The sequence below is a fragment of the Carcharhinus amblyrhynchos genome, chromosome 3 (assembly GCF_965287045.1).
Source record: "Carcharhinus amblyrhynchos chromosome 3, sCarAmb.v2.hapA, whole genome shotgun sequence".
Taxonomy (NCBI): domain Eukaryota; kingdom Metazoa; phylum Chordata; class Chondrichthyes; order Carcharhiniformes; family Carcharhinidae; genus Carcharhinus; species Carcharhinus amblyrhynchos.
Genome location: NC_137326.1, coordinates 133985307 through 134005520, shown reverse-complemented (window position 1 = coordinate 134005520; position 20214 = coordinate 133985307). Strand labels below are relative to the sequence as shown.

General features: G+C 40.7%; 1 protein-coding gene across 1 annotated transcript in view; it reads left to right on the top strand.

The window, feature by feature from the left end:
• The first annotated feature begins 1311 nt into the window (after positions 1–1311).
• prkci (protein kinase C, iota) overlaps positions 1312–20214 on the top strand; it is a 101102-nt gene continuing 82199 nt past the window's right edge. The window contains exons 1-2 of the mRNA XM_080186041.1: positions 1312–1501; positions 17582–17703. Coding sequence (XP_080042167.1) covers positions 1386–1501; positions 17582–17703 — 238 coding nt within the window. The 5' untranslated portion in view covers positions 1312–1385. The remainder of the gene's footprint in view (positions 1502–17581; positions 17704–20214) is intronic.

The window sequence follows — 20214 nt, the reverse complement described above, 5'->3', positions numbered from 1 at the left end:
GTAAACATACAGGTCTACAGACCTAATTCTGGAAAATGGCAGTAGGCTGTATTGATCTTTTTTAGCTGACACTGATGCAATGGTGCCCTGTTTTGATAAGACAAAGTAGTGTTGAAAGAATAATATTTAGGTAGCTGTAGGTCACCTTCTTGTAGGCGGTATACAATTGGCCTTGATGAATGTTAAAATAAATAATGAGTGCAACACACCTACAATGAGTAATCAACATCTCTACATCAAACAGATCTATGTAACTCCAATTATTGCCCTTATTTCCTGTTCTGTTTGGATAAAGTTTTATTGCAATCACTGCTTTTGTTATAGGACAAAGGCAAAAGCAAAAAAGATAGAACATGAAGCAGTTCTACAAAAAAAAACTTGCATTTATATAGCTTTTTTAACGTTCAGAAAATGTCCCATGTCACTTCACATTGATCTTACATTTGAACAGCATGGTGACACAGTTCTTAGCACTGGGATTGATCCCCAGCTTGGGTCACTGTCTGTGTGAAGAGTGCATGTTCTCCCTGTGCCTACACGGGTTTCCTCCGGGTGCTCCAGTTTCCTCCCACAATCCGAAAGACGTGCAGATTAGGTGCATTGGCCAAGTTAACTTCTCCGTCAGTGTACGCGAACAGGCGTCAGAGTGTGGCGACTAGGGGATTTTCACAATAATTTCATTGCAGTGTTAATGTAAGCCTACTTGTGACACAAGGAACTGGACCCTGCACCTTTTTTAACCAGACACACACCTGATCACCCAGGTGAGTTTTTTGATCAGACACACAGCTGACCAAAAACAGAAAAAAAAGGCTGGAAAATCTCAGCAGGCTTGACAGCATCTGTGGGGAAGAGAGTACAGCCAACGTTCCGAGTCTAGATGACCGTTCGTCAGAGTGTTTATCAGACACCTGGTCAATCAGGTGAGCCACCAATCCTCGCCAGAGATCCTGGACTACAAATCCCAGAATTCCCGCTGATGCGCATGCGTGTTCATTCGGTATGCGTTAGACACAGGAGGTCTGGAATGCGACCGATCCAAACTGAGAAGGTAGGGTGAACAGGTTTGCAATTTGTCCTATCCGAGATAGATTACACTGAAAAAGACATGCTCCAAACACATGTAGAATAAGAAAATGTAACATGTTAACTTTTTTAGTGGTTTCAGGGGTATTGGTGTCAAATATACTTTGTGATGATATTGGTTGATGTTGCTGTTTTCCCCCCCCCTCCTCCCTCGCTCCTGTGCCTGGTGGTGGAGTGAGCGGGCCCGGCGCTGCGCGCGCAGCGGTTGTCGGTTGGCTGGGCCGAGCCGGGCGCGAGAGGTTTGCCGAGGGAGGTGTGAGAGAGTCTGTCTGTCTGTGTGTGTGTGTGGGGCCGGCCCTATGAGAGCGGCCAGTCTGCGTGCTTCCGACAGGGAGATGCCCACGAACCGGGACAGCATGATGTCCTACACGGCGGAGAATCACCACCAGGTCCGGATGAAAGCCTATTACAAAGGGTAAGAGTTAGAGAGGCACGGCCGGGCTGGGGGGGGGGTACTCCCTGAGTGGGGCCTGGGCACAGCGAGGGGGGGGCCTCGGTTGTACCGTTGGATGCGGGGGCTGGGTGGGGGGATCGGATCGGTGCTAGGATCCGAGACTTTGAAGGGGAGGATCACCCTGTACCAGAGCAACAGCTTTGAGGTAAAGTAGGTGCTCGCCTCCATTCACCTGGCCAACCTCGGGCTGTCCCAAAGCCCGGGAAGTAACTCCGACCGAGGATTGTGACTGTTCTATTGGAGATGTGAGAGCCAAATTGCACGCAGCATACTCCCAGCAACGACCGGTGGGACAATGCCCACGTAATTGGGTTTTAATTACGTCGATTGCGGGTTGGCTGTTGACTAGGATGGTAGGCAAAACTCCCCTGCTTTTGTTCGAGTGTTGCGAGACTTATTGTTCGAGTGGCCAAGGCATCTTCTATATGCACCCGAGAAGGCAGGCAGTTGGGTTACTTTGTTATCTGAAAGGTGCCAGTTAGGGCTGCACTGGCAGTGTCAACTTAGGTTGTGTGCTCAGGCCCTTTGGAGTGGGACTTGAAGCCAAAACTGCAAACTGAGGCAAGAGTGCCCTTTGAATCACAGCTGATACGACAAAGGGAACAACATTTTGTTTTTTGTGCTGTGTAAATCTTGACTGGAGATAATTGACCTATTGCAGGAATCCTTACCTTGTAAGCCAAAGAAAAATGGTCTTTTAGTCACCCCAGACAGTATTGCAGAGGAATTTGTAATAAATTCGAATCATAGCACCTTTATAGTACAGAAGGAGGCCATTCAGCTCATCAACTCTGCACTGACAGCAATCCCACCCAAGCCATATCTTGGATTGTGGGCGGCATGGTGGAGCAGTGGTTAGCACTGCTACCTCACAACGCCAGGGACCTGGGTTTGATCCCCAGCGTGGGTCACTGTCTGTGTGGGGTTTGCACGTTTTCCCCGTGTCTGCATGAGTTTTATTCGGGTGCACCCATTTCCTCCCACAGTCCGAAAGACATGCTGGTTAGGTGCATTGGCCATGCTAAATTCCCCCACACTGTACGTGGACAGGTGTTGAAATGTGTTCACTAAAGGATTTTCAGTTACTTCATTGCAGTGTTAATGTAAGCCTACTTGTGATACTAATAATAAACTTTACACTATTTGCCCTACTCATCCTCTTGACACTAAGAGGCAATTTTAGCATGATCAGTCCACTTAACCTACACATCTTTGGGAGGAAACCAGAACACCTGGAGGAAGCCCACATAGACATGGGGAGAACATGTAAACTCTACACAGACAGTAACTTGAGGCTGGAATTGAGCCCATGTCCCTGGCACTGAGGTGACAGTGTTTATCACTTTGCCATCATGCCGTTCCAATTAGTTGTTACATTATATTTGTTTATTAGTTTCTTCATGTCTAGAGTTTTCCTGAGAGTAGTGAATAATCTCAGTAGGTTGGGCTGAACTGAGGTTACACTTGAAGGGAAGCAGTTGTATTCTCCACAGTACCCTGGTGACCATCCTTTCAGCAGTCTTGCTGAAACAGATTATCTCATCAATTACAAACACAGAACATGCTGGAAAATCATGCTGTCAGACCTGCTGAGATTTTCTAACATTTTCTGTTTTTGTTTCAGATTCCAGCATTTGTGGTATTTTGTTTTGATTTCATCAGTTATCCCGTTGCTGTTTGACGTGCTTTAAGTTTCCTTTGTACCTTTTGTTTCTGTTCGGGCCGTTCCCCCTCCTTTTGGGGAGCTGCCCCCTTTTTCTTTGTCCGAACGTAATTTAAGTTTGTTTACTTGTTTGACCCGAAAAAGGTGTGCAAATTGGCTCCCAGATTTCCACACATTATAGAAGTGATTCTCATTCAAAAGAACTTCATTGGCTGCAAAGCACTTTGCGATATAGAAAAAATCTATTGGCTTGGAGTTGCAGTGTCATTTGATATGTTGCCAATAACTGATCATTCTTTATTCACCTGAATTCAATTTAGCAACTTAATTTGTTTTTAAGTGTTAAGTGATTAAGTGTTAAGAGCATCTTTTTGGAAGTTGTTTGAGCACAGTGAACTAAGTGGGAAAAGCTGACCTGGGCTTGACATCTGTCAATTGCTTTAACATATTAACATATCTCCTGTGGTGGTGGTGTTAATGGTGATCGGAAGACATGTAGTTTCATAACAGTTGGAGTATTATCAACAAAATGGGATTTGCTAGCTGCAACATTAAATTGTTAGTACATACATTATATGATAACTTGCATTTATACAACACAGCAAAGTATCTTGCATTGCTGCACAGACAGGACTGATATTAATATGAAACATAAGAAACATAAGAAATAGGAGCAGGAGTAGGCCATCTAGCCCTTCGAGCCTGCCCCGCCATTCAATAAGATCATGGCTGATCTGTCGTGGCTCAGTTCCACTTTCCCGCCCTCTCCCCATAACCCTTAATCCCTTCTCTTATGCAGAGAAACCGAGGATCACTTTGTGCTGATTGATTTCTAATAACAGAAGGTGCAATCAAAATCATTTAGTTTGCTGCAGTTTTGTCCTTGAAATGCTGTCAGGATTTCACAGAATTTTGTGATAGGATGACTTTATCCTCTGACCAAAGTTGTTTCTAGGCAAACCGAAATTAAATCAAGTCATGAGTACAAAAAGAGCTGTCTACCATAATGAAGGATAGAGGTAATTAAATATTATGAAAAGGATGGACAATATACTTCAGTTTTTCTAGAGTGGCTCCAGTATGACCCCTGCGATCTTAAACCAGCTTTATTGTGGTCATTAAATTTTTTAATTGGTTCTGTGAAATTTTCATGTTGTCCATCTCACCTATGGAAAAACTCTTCTGTGACCCGTCATATTTGGATAATGTCTACAGACAGCATTTCAGCCCTTTTTTTAATCATGAGCAATAATCACCAAGTCAGACAGTAGCTTCTGCAGTAGTTAAGTGGAACTTTCTGAGCCCTTCACTAAATTTTGTCAGGGGCAGCCTTCAGTGATGAGTCACTGCTTGGGATGCACCACAACTGCAGGCTGCGTTTCCTGCAAGGCCACGCTTGTCCCAAGTCATGCAACGCTGGGGTAAAATATTGGCAGTGGTGTTGTGAAGTGGTTTAGGTGATAAATTAAGAGTATTACAAAAATAATTGCTCAGCATTGATGCATACTTGGTGTGCTATTCTTTGTTGAACAGTTTGGTACCAATATTGTGCACTTAAAGGAGCTGAGTGTCAAAACCACTCTATCCACAAATCAGTACAGACTCTGCTACTTATCAAAAATGTACACTTTGTGTCTGTGTTGTTGGAAGAATGTCCAGAAGGATTTTGTATGCTTTGTACTAATTGTTACAAAGCACTACTGATAATGAAGACCTGAAATTTGATCTTTGGTTTTTGCCTGGTAGATGTGATATAGTTAAGCTTAGTGCTCCTTTATTAAGGGAGGAGAAAATCAGTAAGATTTTTGCTGGGCATCATCATTCCGAGACAATTTAAAGACTGTTGGATTTCAGGTGAGGACAGGATCAGACTTGACTGTCATTATATGAAAGCTGGCAACTCTGCCTCTACATGAATATGTTGTTGCATTACTAGAAATTGAGTAGGACTGTAAATAAAAATATATTTTGAGGCTGCATGGTATTTTGTTCTGAATATTTTGAATTAATGGCCACTTTTTAACAAGGATAATCCAATAGATGATTTGAAACGAATATTTACATTTTTAAATGAACCAAGTGCTGATTGAGGTATTGATGCAATTCAAGGAACTTTATGACACCTGTATTCCCTCGGGTAGCATCTATCTAAGTACATATTGTTGATCGTCCAATCGTCGTCGATGAGGACCATTAGTCGTTTTGAGGGTGGATGCGATGTGTCCAAAGGTGACTGATCAGGCCAATTCGGACATGGAATGTCCAGGCACAAATTGGACAGACTTGTGTAGGCACTGTAGTTGTTGTGCTGGTAGCTCTGGACTTGCGCAGCTCGCACTTAAGTTGTGCTTCAGCAATGCACCTTGCTTCGTAAGCTTAACAGCCCTTGTGGATGAGGCAGTGCCAGGTAGGGCAGTTTTGTGCCAGTGTTTCCAAGGTGGTCGCGTCAATGTTAGGTGACTTCAGGGAGGCCTTGAGTGTGTCTTTGTAATATTCTGCCCTCCATGCGAGCGTCTTCCAGCAGAGAGTTCCCCAAAAAGGAGCTGCTTGGGTATGCGCTCGTCTGACACACGGATGACATGACCTGCCCACTGGGTCTGCGCGCTCATCAGCAGTGTGTGGACTTGCTCTAGAGAGAACTTCAGTGTCTGGCACTTTGTCTTGCCATCTGATGCGTAATATTCTGTGAAGACAAATCATGTGGGAATGATTGAGCTGTCTTGCATGTCTTTGATACACAGTCCATGTTTCACAGGCATACAGGACGGTAGTGAGTACCATGGTGCTGTAGACCTTCAGTTTTGTTGCTGGGCTGATTCCTCAACATTCCCATACAGTGGAGCACAGTCTACCAAAAGCAGAACTTGCCTTTGCTATTCTGCAGTTAATTTCTGTATCAGTAGTCACTGCTTGGCACTTGAAATGCACCTGGAAAGATGACCCCAACCTTCCTCTTGCTTGCCATTTCAATTCAACATCTTGATCTCATGCCTATGGGTCTGTCCTTGGCCTGCTGCAGTACTCCAGTGAAACTGGAGGAAACTAGTGGAGCAGTTTAGGCATGCTACAGCCCTTAGGATTCGATGTTGAGTTCAACAACTTTAGACTGTGACCTTTCTCCTCCAACTTAATTTTTTTTATATATCCCAAACATTTATTGTCAATGCAAAAACCTTCTTTCTTCCTCCCTCACTGGGTCATCTGTCACTTGTTCTTGAATTTTGCTACATCTTTGTTGCAATCTCTCCCAGCTCCTACTGATCAGTGTTCAAGGTGGCCCACCCCCTCTTATATAGTATATACCCTTAACCCACATTTTTATCTCTCTTCAGTTCTGGAGAAGGCTCATGTGGACTTAAAACATTAACTGTGTTCTCTTCCTAAGGATGCTGCCCAACCTAAGTTTTTCCAGTTTTCTTTGTTTTTGTTTCAGATTCGAGCATTGGCAATATCGCTTTTACTAACAGTAGCGTAGTGTTTTGTTTACTGGGATAAAATTCTACAGACTTGGGCTAACAACCCAGAGATGAGTTTTAATCCCAGCTGAGGAATTTATACTCAGTTATATTGTAATTTTCAATCTATTAAATTATTGGGCACCTCCTGGATTGTCATAACCTACCCATCTTGTTTGTTTATTACCTGTTGTACAAACATACAGAATAGGAGTGGAAGGAGGCCATTCAGCCCCTTGAGCCTGCCCCACCATTCAATAGAATCAAGGCCACTCTTTTTGTGTTTTGAATTCCACATTCCCATCTACCATCTTTGATTCCCTTGCCTAGTAAATCTATCTATCTCCGCCTTAAAAAGTTCAATAACCCTGTCTCCATTGATTCTGTTGCCTAATAAGAATCTTATCTACCTCTGTCTTAAAAAATCTCGATAACCCTATCTCCACTGCCCTCTGAGGCAGATAGTTCCAAAGCCTCTCAATGCTCTGGGAGAAAAATATTCTCCTTCTCTGTCCTATAAGGAAGACCCCTAATTTTACATTAGTGCCCCCTGGGGGTCTGGACTCCCCTACAAGAGGGACCTTCCTTTCTACGTCCCTTAGTGATGGAAATCTGTTAACTATCAGATTTGATTCATAGGTGAATCTGGTCCTGCAGCGATGTGGTTGATCCTTAACTGTATCTGATATGGACTAGCAAGCCAGTCGGTCAGAAAATCAAGAAAGCAGCTTTCAATCACCTTCTCAAGGGCAACTAGGGATGGCAATACTGAATGAAAACGATAAATCTAATCGAATGGTGGACTAGTCCCATAAAGCGGAATTGGTCTCCTTCTGTACCTAGATCTTGTCCGATACCATCTTACAGTAATATTTCAGGAAGTTGAATATAAATTTGTATCTCATGATTATGATTCATTGTCATTTGGAAAATTTCCACCTGTTCCCTTTTTAAAAAAACATATTGAAGATCAGACAGAGATGTAGGAATGTAAGTGGAATGTTAAAGCTCCTGGATGTCTCTTTGAGTAAACATTCTTAAGAGAAATATGCGTGTGGTAGCAGAGGTAGGCCAACACTTCGCATAGCTGGTTAACAAACCTTTATTTTCAGAAGTGAGGACTGATGTTGGTAAATATCACCACAGCTGAGACTCATGATTTCCCCTGTATTGTAAACAGATTATAGAAAATTGAAAACAAATACTATGATAAAATATAGCGTGGTTTGTACATGGATAGACTTAAGTCTGCCCTTGTGCAAAGTTAAGATCATTTTATTCATTGTGCTTTGAAGGTGAGATTCTCGTCAAAGTTGACAACTATATTATTCAGTAGGATGAAATTAAGATGTTTATGTAATTGTTTGAATTTTATCACAGTATAATTTGTGAGGATGCTGCCCTTGTCAGCCAATAACTCCATAACATTTATGATGTATCAACTGGGACAAACACATGCTTAAGGGTAGGCCAAGATTCCCAATTATGATCACTCCACCATACCTTCAGTTGCCTAGTCTCAAGCTCTAGAATTTCTTCCCTACATTTCTCTGCTTCTCCTAAGACATTCCTTAAACTTTAGCCCTGTGATTAAGCTTTTTGGTCATCTGACATATCTCTTTACATGGCCCAGTGTCCTACATTGTTTTATAATGCTCCTACAATGTGTCTTAGGATGTTTCTTTATGTTAAGGGAGTGATGTAAACACAATTGTTACACCTGAAGGGGATAGTTCAACAGGATCAACAGATATGTTAGTGAGTAACTAGCCTGGAAGCAAATATTGTTGATTCATTCAAATTTAAATATTTTGGAGTGTTGTTTGATGAGTAATTTGAGTTGTAAAGGAAGTGTTGCATGCTCAGAATGAATAGTTAACTTTGGACTGCAAATTGCCAAAGTTTTCCACCACTATGGGGCTTTCCTTGATTCCTGTTTATTGGTCTCCTGTTATAGACAAGCTAATGGATGTTGATTGCCATGACGGGTAAAGAGTTCCAATATTTTATTATATGGCTGTCAGAATAACAGAAGACAAACAAGGTGGACCCTTTTCTACTGTCTCGCATGTTGTTAAGTAATTAAATAGGCTACCTGTTGGAATGCTACCCTTTGTATCCAGAGGAATAGAATATAAGCCCTGGTTAGATCAAGTACTGTAAGCAGTTCTGGGCACCATACTTCAGGAGTGATTGTAATAACCTTGAGATTGCAGCATGTATTTACTGGAATGGCACCTGGGCTACAAGGAGAGGTTAAGGAGACTAGGATTGTATTCCCTGGAAATTGTAAGAATGAAGCAAAATTTTATTGAAGTTTTCACAATATTAAAACAGTTAGGAAATCTGGAAGACAGATTTTGCTAGGTGGGGAGCCTATGACTGGGGGCATAGTCTACAAATTGGAGCCAGACCCTTTCAGGAGTAAAATTAGCAAACACTTTGACTTTGCTGACCAACAATATTGAGGTAATAATGAATTATGTTGCAGACCAGCCATGATCACATTTAAGTGGCAGAATAGATTTGGTGGCGTCCTGTTAATACCATATATACAACCATGATTCATCGTTCATTTTTTTGTTGGCATTTACTAAAAGATGAATTCTGGCCTGAATTACAGATAGCTCCCTGTTTCTTCATTAATTGTGGTTGACTATGAAAGATGAACAGATAGGTACAACTTTAGTTTGTACATTGCAATTAAGTAAGCTACTGAGTTGTCCAGGATTGGTGAGAAGAAAGCCAGTGAGCAGTTTATAAGTCTTGAAATCCTATTGTGGACTTGATTGTATAACGTAGGCTGACATCAGTGGAGTACTGAGAAAATGCTGCATCGTCAGAGATATTTGCCATTTCAGATGGATGTTAAAAGATTCCATGGTAGTGTTCAAAAATGAGCAGGGTGTTCTTCCAATATCTCGGCAAACATTTCTCCACTGATTAAAACTACCAAAAAAGTAGAATATTTGATCCATTCATTTGCTGTTTGGACCTTGCAGCGTGCTTTTTGCCTGTCATGTTGTAAAGCCTGTGTGGTCTCATGGATTCAAATTTACTACCAAGGAGGAGGCCATTTGGCTTATGGAGTCTTTGCTGGCTCTCCGTGGGGCAATCCATTAGGTGCAGGGAAGTCTATATTGCTTCCCTTTGTTATATCTGTGAAAATGCATTACCTCATATATATTTCTGTTATTAAATTCTATCTGCTACTCATCTGCCCATTCTGCTAGCCTATGTTCTGTTGCTGTCAATTAGTATCATCCTCACTGTTATACTTCCCCAAGTTTGTTACCATCAAATTTTGAAATTTTATTCCTTGTTCAATATGCAAGTCATTTATTTAAAAAAAAATTGACTAAGGGATTTTGCTGTCTACCATCCTCTGAAAAATAGCTATCTAATATGACTCGGTGTTTTCTGTCCTTAAGCAGTTTTTTTTAAAAAATCCAAGTTGATACTTGTAGAATAAGGGCTTAACCCAAAAAGAACGTACTGAGCATGTGCAAAAGAAGCTAGTGACGTCACTCATTGAGAGCAGATTGCTGAGTAGCGTCTCTATCATGGTCCTGCGTCTCTGTCGTAGCCTTAGCTAACCTTTGTAAATAGTTTGCATGCAAAATAAATGTTTCTAACATCTAGCCTTCAGCTAGATCTCTTTTAGAAAATGAAACTAACGAATCCTGGGATCAAGTCACGATCACAGAAACAATATTGTTAACCAGCTTTTTAGGTGGGGAGGCAATGTGACACAGTACCAGGGACCTGGGTTCGATTCCCGGTTTTGGTCAGTGTCTGTGTAGAGTCTGCACATTCTCCCTGTGTCTGCACGAGTTACCTCCGGGTGCTCTGGATTCTTCCCACAGTCTGAAAGAAGGGCTGGTTAAATGCATTGACCATGCTTAAATTCTACCTCGGGCGCCAAAGTGTGGTGACTAGGGGATTTTCACAGTAATTTCATTGCAGTGTTAATGTAAGCCTACTTGTGAAACTAATAAATAAAGTTTAAAACTTTGTGAACTGAGTTTTTTTGAGTCCATATGCGCATCATTCGTTGCATCCTCTTCACCAAGTTTCTCTTATCAAAATTCAATCTAAAGAAGATGCATTGTAAATGTAAGTTGAATTTTAAGAAAATGGGAAATTACCCAAATTAATGGAACCTGAGAATGATGAGAACAAAACATAAGAAACATAAGAAACATAAGAAATAGGAGCAGAAGTAGGCCATCTGGCCCTTCGAGCCTGCCCCGCCATTCAATAAGATCATGGCTGATCTGTCGTGGCTCAGTTCCACTTTCCCGCCCTCTCCCCATAACCCTTAATCCCTTCTCTTATCAAAAACCCATCAGCAGAATAAAACATTTAAAAACAGAACAAGTTTGACCATTTTGAAAGAAGCGGCTAACTTAAGATTCCTGAAACAGCACTGATATCCTCCCAAGGGTGTAAATGGTTATCATTAGTCTTGCGATTTTTTTTTGACACATAGCACTCATTGTTGACATGGCATTTAGTGGTTGAGTTGTACATGTCTTAGCTAGATAAGCAAGATTTTTCCTTTACTGCTTCATAAAATATGTGCTTGCTCTTTTTGTTTTGTTACATTTCACTCTCGTGGACACTCTGTGAAGACAGCTTAGTAATCGCTGAGAAAAGGCAGGCCTGGAAAATCTAGTCCATGTTGAAAATTTTGGGAATGCTGTTAAACTCCTGAACTTCTCATTTCCATTTGGCATCGCTGATTTTTTTTTTCTGATTATATAAATTATTTACCTTTGACTTGCATGTTTCCGTTATTTTGCTCGACAATGATTACTTGTTAAAATTGGTTTTTAAAATTTTGATATTGGCTGGAAAAGATTCATTTTATATTTATGACAATTATTATTTTGGCACCCAGTTATTGGTTTTGCTACTTCTATAGCTTGTTTAACCTGCAAAGCTCCTTTGTTGCTAAATAGCACAATAGCTGAATTCTCAGTATGTTCCTCTCCTGTTAATTATACTAGATGGATTCATCACTTAAAAGAAATCTCAGTTGAGATAGGCTAACATATTATAAATAGTAAAAACCTAATGCAACTACACCACATTGAGGCTGTTGGTAATTTTTAGGCGGCTCCCCTTTTTACTTTGTCCCTTGATTTATTTGATTTGTCAAAAAGATTGGCATGACACTCCACACACCCTGGCTGATCTTGTGTTTCTGACAGTTTTGCATTGCAAATTCCTCTATTTTAGTTTGAATAACAGGCTGTACCTGAAAAAAATCCAAGTGAAGAGGTGGTGTGTTGGAAAAGTGAGACTGGTTTCAGTGTGATTTTTCTGAGACAGTGAGCCCATTTTAAACAAGTTGAGTTATATTCAACCTGAAAAATGGAATGGAATAATTTAGCAGTTTTATGCTCAGATGAGTAAAATGCTTGCTATTAGATTGTCCACTGTGTAGTTTAGTGTTGTAATCAGGCATTTTTTTTTGAAGTTGTAACTGCTAACTCTTTAGTTATTTCAGATAATCGTTGATCATTTTTGCACATTTTCTGATTTCAATCAACAACTGTCTTTACACTCTTTCAAATGCTGAGCAATTTCAGCATCTCGGGTGACTTTCTCCTATTTCCAGCATATTTTTCACTCATTTGTGGGATATGTTGGTGACCATTTATTGCCCGTCCCTAGTTGCCCTTGAGAAGGTAGTGGTGGTGAGTTGTTTTGTTGAAATGCTGCCCTCCATGTGCTGTGGGTTGTCCCACAATGCTGTTAGGGAGGGAATTCCAGGATTTTGACCCAGCGACTACGAAGGAATGATGATATATTTCCAAGTCAGAGTGATGAAAGGCTTGGAGAGGAGCTTGCAAGCCAGGGGTGTTCCCATGTATCTCTTGCCCTTGTCCTTCTAAATGGTTGTGGGTTTGCAAGGTGCTGTCTAAGGATCTTGTAGAATTTCTGTAATGCATCTTGTAGGTAGTACACACTGCTGCTACTGAGCGTTGGTGCTGAAGGGAGTGGATGTTTGCATTAATGAGAGATGTAAATTCATAATTCTGTGAAAGTGTAGGCAGTCAAAAGGCAAAGATTTTTTTAGGGCATAAAGTATAAGAGTAAAGAAATTATAATGGAATAGTCTGAAAAATTAATTCCATCTCGTTAGCAGCTTATATTTGCTGTTGACGCTGGGTGATGTTTCCTGCAGAGATGCCTGTGTGACACATCCTTCCCTCTGGTATATTGAAAGCCAGGGTTGCTGGCTACAGCGTTAAAGTCTGCTCCAGGGATGTGGATCATGTGTCATGGTGTTATATCCAGTTTGCACAATATTATGGAGAGTATTTTTCTTATTTAGATTGCATGTTTGTTAACTGCAGAGTTGCATCAAATTGAAGCTGTAGAATAAAAGGTGATGTTATAACTGGAGAATGGGTTTGTTTCCTATTTTAGCAACCCCCGCCCCCATTGTTACCTGTTGTATGAGCAGCATCCCGTACACCTTGCCTAAGAACAATGTTGCTTGAATTTTTCCAAGGGCACTTCCAAATGCAAAAATGTGATACATTTATTTCTTATGTCACTGATCTGTGAGCTTGAGTTCGGTGTTGTGACCCGCACTTCGAAAGTGACAAGTTCTGATCTCGTAAACTAAGTTTTACAAAGAAAGACTTGGCAAGGAGAGGGTCTCATTGTGTCAGGCAGAGTTGCATTCAAACCCAGTTCTCAGAGGTGACTGTACTCTCACACTTTTACCTTATTCCTGCAGACTCAGATCTTTAACTGCAGAACATTCCAAAGTCAGGAGCATGAATCACTCTGATCTGTACTGTGGTGAATCAATGCTGACTGATCACTTAGGTGTGGATTGGGAGCTGTTAGTTTCGGGTGAATAATGTTTTTGACTCCATAAAGTTTGTGGACAGGGTTAATGTTAATTCTTATTGTATGAGTAAAATGCACCTGCTGTATTTTTGAGAGAATCATCATTTTGTCATGATCCAAATTTTCACGTTGACTTTTTGAGAACTCTTTTGGCTAAGATCAGTGTAGTATCGACATGCTGTGCTTGGTTGAATTCATTAGGTTACATTTTAGCTTCATTTGAAGCAATTTTTAAAAGTGGCATCTCAGCCTTTTGGCTAAGATGCAAATGAATCAAGCCCAAGACAGGAGGTGAGAGCCCTGTCTTGTCAGCTTGGATCAGGAATGTCTCAACTTGTTGAGACTCTGAATTGGACTTCATTTGATTGAATTGGAATAAAAACAAATGCCGCTTCATTTTTGACATTTGTACTTGCATATAAAGCAGACTTTTCCATCAGTCAGTGAAACTAATGATTACTTACACAACTACTTGAAATGTATGAAAACACCATAGTAGTGTAAACGCCCCCCCACCCCCGTTAAGACAGTTCCTCATTAAGGTTGAATCCAGGCTTTAGCAGTCTCCAGTTGACACTTTCTCAAAAAGGTCAATTTCATTGAATGCTGTGTCCAGTTGAAATCTATCAAAATCATATCTCTGAAGATGAAGGTAAATAAGTTGACGGCACAAATCGTTGCGAACGGGTATGATTTGATGGCCATTATAGAGACATGGTTGCAGGATGATCACGACTGGGAGCTAAATACCAAGGGGTATCAGACTTTTTGAAGGGACCGACAGCAAGGTAATGAAGATAGTGCAGCTCTGATATTTAAGGATGCCACCAGGGCGGCAGTGAGAGATGATATAGGTTCCATAAGAAAAAAGGTTGAATCCATTTGGGTGGAAATTAGAAATAGTAAGGGGAAAATGTCACTGATAGGCATAGTGTATAGGCCACCAAATGGAATCATAGTGGGGTGAGAAATAAACAAAGAAATAACTGATGCATGTAAAAATGGTACAGCAGTTATCATGGGGGATTTTGATCTACATATCAATTAGTCAAACCAGGTTGGTCAAGGCAGCCTTTAGGAGGAGTTGATGGAATGGATCTGCGATAGCTTCCTTTTAACAGTATGTAATGGAACCTATGAGGGAGCAAGCTATCGTAGACTTGGTCCTGTGTAATGAGGCAGGAATAATTAATGATCTTGCAGTTAGAGATCCTCTCAGAAGAAGTGATCATAATATGGTTGAATTTAAAATGCAGTTTGAGTGTGGGAAGGTAAAATCCAATACCAATATCTTGTACTTAAACAAAGGAGAATACAAAGGGATAAGGGAGATGTTGGCTAAGGTAGACTGGGACAATTGAGGAACAGTGGAGGACTTTCAAAGTGATCTTTCATAGTGCTCAGCAAACCTATATACCAGTGATAAGGAAGGACTATAGAAAAAGAGATAATCAGCCATGGATATCTAAGGAAATAAAGGAGGATATCAAATTGAAAGAAAAGACATACAAAGTGGCAAAGATTATTGGGAACCTAGAGGATTGGGAAATCTTTAAAGGTAAACGGTCACGAGAAAAGCTATAAAGAAAAGGAAGATGAATTATGAGAGTAAACTAGCTCAATATTTAAAAAAAAAAGCAAAAGTTTCTACAATATATATAAAATGAAAGAGTGGCTAAAGTGATCATTGGTCCTTTAGAGGATGAGAAGGGAGATGTAATAACTGGAAATGAGAAAATGACTGAGGTATTGAACAGGTATTTTGTGTCTGGAAGACACAAACAACATGCCAAAAATTGATGACAGGAATCCTATGGCAGGTGTGGACCTAGAAACTATCATCATTATAAAAGAGGTAGTGTTGGGCAAGTTAATAGGGCTAAAGGTAGGCAAGTCTCCTGGTCCTGATGCAATGCATCCCAGGGTCCTAAGAGATGGCAGGAGAAATAGCAAATGCACTAGTGGTAATTTACCAAAATTTGCTGGACTCTGGGGTGGTTCCCGCAGATTGGAAAACAGCAAATGTGACGCTACTGTTTAACAAAGGAGGTAGGCAAAAGGTGGGTAACTATAGGCTAGTTAGCTTAACTTCTGTAGTAGGGAAAATGCTTGAATCTATCATCAAGGAAGAAATAGCGAGACATCTGGATATAAATTGTCCCATTGGTAAGATGCAGCATGGATTCATGAAGGGAAGGTCATGTTTGACTAATTTGGTGGAATTCTTTGAGAACATTACATGTATAGTGGACGATGGGGAACTTATGGATGTGGTGTATCTGGATTTCCAGAAGGCATTTGACAAGATGCTGCACCAAAGACTGCTACATAAGATAAAGGTATGCGGTGTTACGGGTAATGTATTAGCATGGATAAAGGATTGATTAGCTAACCAAAAGCAAAGAGATGAATGGGTGTTTTTCTAATTGGTGATCAATGACTAGTGGTGTGCTTTAAGGATCTGTGTTGGGACCGCAATTGTTTGTGATTTACATAGGTGATTTGGAGTTGGGGACCAAGTGTAGTGTGCCAAAATTCGCAAATGACACTAAGATGAGTGGCAGAGCAAAATGTGCAGAGGATGCTGAAAGCTTGCAAAGGAATATAGATAGTCTGAGTGGGTGAGGGTCTGGCAGATGGAGTACAATATTGGTAATTGTGAGGTCATCCATTTTGATCAGAGTGGATTATTATTTAAATGGTGAAAAATTGTGGCATGCTACTGTGCAGAGGGACCTGTGTGTCCTTGTGCAAGAATCACAAGGAATTGGTTTGCAGGCGTAGCAGGTAATTAAGAAGGCAAATGGAATTTTGTCCTTCATTGCTAGAGGGATGGAGTTTAAAAACAGCGAGGTTATGTTGCAGCTGTATAAGGTGCTGGTAAGGCCATACCTGGAGTACTGTGTACAGTTTTGGTCTCCTTACTTGAGGAAGGGTATGCTGGCACTGGAAGGGGTGCAGAAGAGACTCGCTAGGTTGATTCCGGAGTTGAGGGTTGGCTTATGAGGAGAGGCTGAGTAGACTGGGGCTATACTCATTGGAATTCAGAAGAACAAGGGAAGATCTTATAGAAACGTATAAGATTATGAAGGGAATAGATAAGGTAGAAGCAGGAAATCGTTTCCACTGGAGGGTGAAATTAGAACTAGGGGGCATGGCCTCAAAATAAGGGGGAGCAGATTTAGGACTGAGTTGAGGTGAAACATCTTCACACAAAAGGTTGTGAATCTGTGGAATTCCCTGCCCAGTGAAGCAGTTGAGGCTGCCTCATTGAATGTTTTTAAGGCAAGAATAGATAAATTTTTGAACGGTGAAGAAATTAAGGGTTTTGGTGAGCAGGTGGATAAGTGGAGCTGAGTCCATGAAAAGATCGCATTCCAGCCATTATCTTGTAATTGAGTTTGTGTCTATATATGTCCTCTTTTTGTGATCCCAATTCTCCATTCATCTGAAGAAGGGGCAGTGCTGTGAAAGCTCATGCTACCAAATAAACTTGTTGAAATTTAGCCTGGTGTTGTGAGACATCTTGGAGGAACCCAGTACCGTTCATCTAATAATACGCTATGGTTGGAATAATATTAAGTATATTGCTGTTTTGTGTGTTGTGGGAACTTTGAAATTAAACGAAGCTTTCTTTGGAGTATAGTGGTGTGTTCTTTGAAAAGCATCAGCTGGATAATATCCCCACAAAATCTCTTATCTTGATAATTATTGTTGCTTTTTATTGCAGGCAGAAGCTAGAAATAAAAAGATAAAATACGGAACAATGTTATTTCTTTCATATGGAGTCTTTCAACTGCTGCCTTTCACAGTTTCTTATGGAGTTTTCACATTCATTTTTTTAAAAAATTAGTTCCTTGGCAGTTGTTTTTTTTCCCCTTGTGAAGTATCATGAACGGAAATAACATTAGTGTGAATCTTGGAGGAAAGATGCCCCTGTTTTGGAATTAGTTAGAATTTACTTTCCAATTTCATAGCATTTGTGTGAAACAGTATTTGTTTGGTGCCATTGATTTATTTCTCACTGGTCTTATTTATTTCTTTGCTCAGGGACATAATGATCACACACTTCGATCCCTCCATCACATATGAAAATCTTTGCACTGAGGTTCGTGACATGTGCTGCTTTGATAATGAACAACTCTTCACGATGAAGTGGATTGATGAAGAAGGTACAATCTTCATTGTTTATTTGCTTACTTTGTATGTCAGGTATAAAAAGTCTTTAACAGGGTCTAGGGTAGGAAGAAATGTGTGAATGGTGTGTGACCCTAGCTTGTCTTTTTCAAATCAAGTTTTTCATATTTAGTGGCAAAAAGAAAATCAGAAGCTTGATTATCATGTCATCCTTTATATTTGCAGATTGTGAAATGTTTTGCTTATGCAGAAAACAAAAGCATGATAACAGGACCAAATATTATATCACAGTAGAGGAAAAAATCTATTGTCGCATTGCAGTTTGTAGTTTTAGTTGGCTTTTAACAGCAGATTAGAATTCTGTGCCAGAGTTCATCTGGTGATTTACACACATGCCCACTCTTCTTGATTCTAATTTCAGCCTTGCTGCTGTGGGCGAGTGCTGCATTAGAATGGTAGGAGAAATAAGAAAATAAGATCATGTCCTGTAGATGATCACAGCAATATCTTGGCATAGAAGCACGTTATTTCTATTAGTTTGGGACAAATGGCTGGTGAATAACAAGCAAGCTGGAAGAGGAGAAGAGCACTTTCGAGGAGAGGGGTGTCTCATTTGCGCCTCCGTAAGTAAGCTTGCTCACACTCTCAGTAACTTTGTTATTGAGGAAGTAGAAGGGCAGAAAAGCTGAAACAAAAGTGAAACAAATATTAGAATGCAGGGAGGATATAGATATAATGTTGTGGAAATGTTACACATCAGGTTTTAGATGTAAACGGTGCACTTTAGCTTACAAGTTGTCCTGTTTAGTAATGTTCCTGTTGAACTAATGAAACAATTTATGCTTTGGCTAAACTTGAAATGGTTTAATCTTTACATTACCCAACAAAGGATAAAAATGAACAGGAAACGTTGTACGTTTCTAAATGATGTAAAAGGTTATAATGTGATAAGAAGGATTTCATTGTCTTCATGGAAGTATTAAGTCTGTTAGTAATTATGAAACATAATGGGGACAATTCACCTATCCCGGTGCACTGCTTTTGTGGTGTAGCGGGCCAGGAGACTTGAGCGGAAGCCATTTCGTGGGCTTCCCATGAGATGCCATAGCCTCTGCGAGTCTCAAGCGCTGGATGCCATCAGTTTTGTGTCAGAAATTGGCATGGAGCTGCATAATATATTAAAATACTAATTTTAGTATCATTTAAATCTCATTAGGCTAATGGAATCTCTGGGCCCACTAGTATCATTTGTCGCTGAGTGTCCCCCCCACCGCCAGGAGTGGTTCCCTCCAATGGGGTTTAGTGTAGCTCCTCACTTTAGTATAGCTGGTGGCTGTACCCTGCTGTAGTGAAGGGAGGCTGGCCCAGACATGTTTGGGGGGCCAGTACTCAGGTCGGTGGGTCCCATGGCTAGCGATGCAAGGCTATGGGGTTGGCCAGCAATCAGGATCTGGCAGAGCAGGGCCACTTCATGTGCTGATCTCCGCTGTGGTGATTGGTGCATGTGTAGTGGCCCACTCAGTGCTATGTTATCGGTCTCTCCAGTGGGAGTAGGCCGCACCCACTGATTTTTGGACTGGTTTATGCTAGTGCACTCTGCAGTGCACAGTGTGGGAGATTCATTTTGAAACACCCCCTGGGGGAAAAAACAGCATGATTTACTCGAGTTTTTACATAAATTTGGCACTTGGTCAAATTTTTGGGAGAATCGCCCCCAATAGCTTTGAATAGGAAATTCCTGTAACTCATCTGAGCATTGTTTGAAACTCTGAAATTGGTAGATTGTTTCTAGTTAATCATTTCTCCTAAACTCTCGTCCTTCTCTGACTTGAGTTGAATCTAGTATCTTATGCTGCACTTAGGAAAAAGAAATAACTTGCATCTATATTGCATATTTCGCAACCTCAGGACACCCAGAATGATTACAACAGTGAAATAGCTTTGAAGTGAAGACATGATTGTAATTCAGAAATATGCAGCAGTCAAATTGCCTATAGTAAGCTCCCACAGACATCGAGACATGTGATTAGTTAATTTGCTTGACCATTGGTTGGGGAGTTAATATTGAACAGAACACCAGTGTAATTCCCATATTCTTCAAATGGTACCATGCAGTGTTTTTCCCTTATCTGCAAGGCAGACAAGGCTTTAAAGGCAACTTCTCATCTGAAAGGGAACATCTCTGTTAGTGTAATTACTCATTCAGTATCGCCCAGAAACATCCACCTCCAGTCTTGGGGTGAGGCTTGAGTCCATCAAGGTATGCTATTCAGCTTGTTCCGCTTGCAGCACTGTAATTGTTGCTTCTTGCAGAGGTGCCAAGACTTATATGAAGGAATTGTTCTTTTCATGGTGGTTTTGGAGGTTGTAGCAGCAGTGTAAATGAACATTGTTGCTAAAGAAACTATCAGTTTACAAGCATATGAAATAGAAGCAGAAGTAGGCCATTTGTTCCGTTGAGCCTGCTCTGCCATTTCGTAAGATTATGTGTTGGGTGCCGTAAAGATTAAACCATTTCAAGTTTTGCCAAAGTATAAATTGTTTCA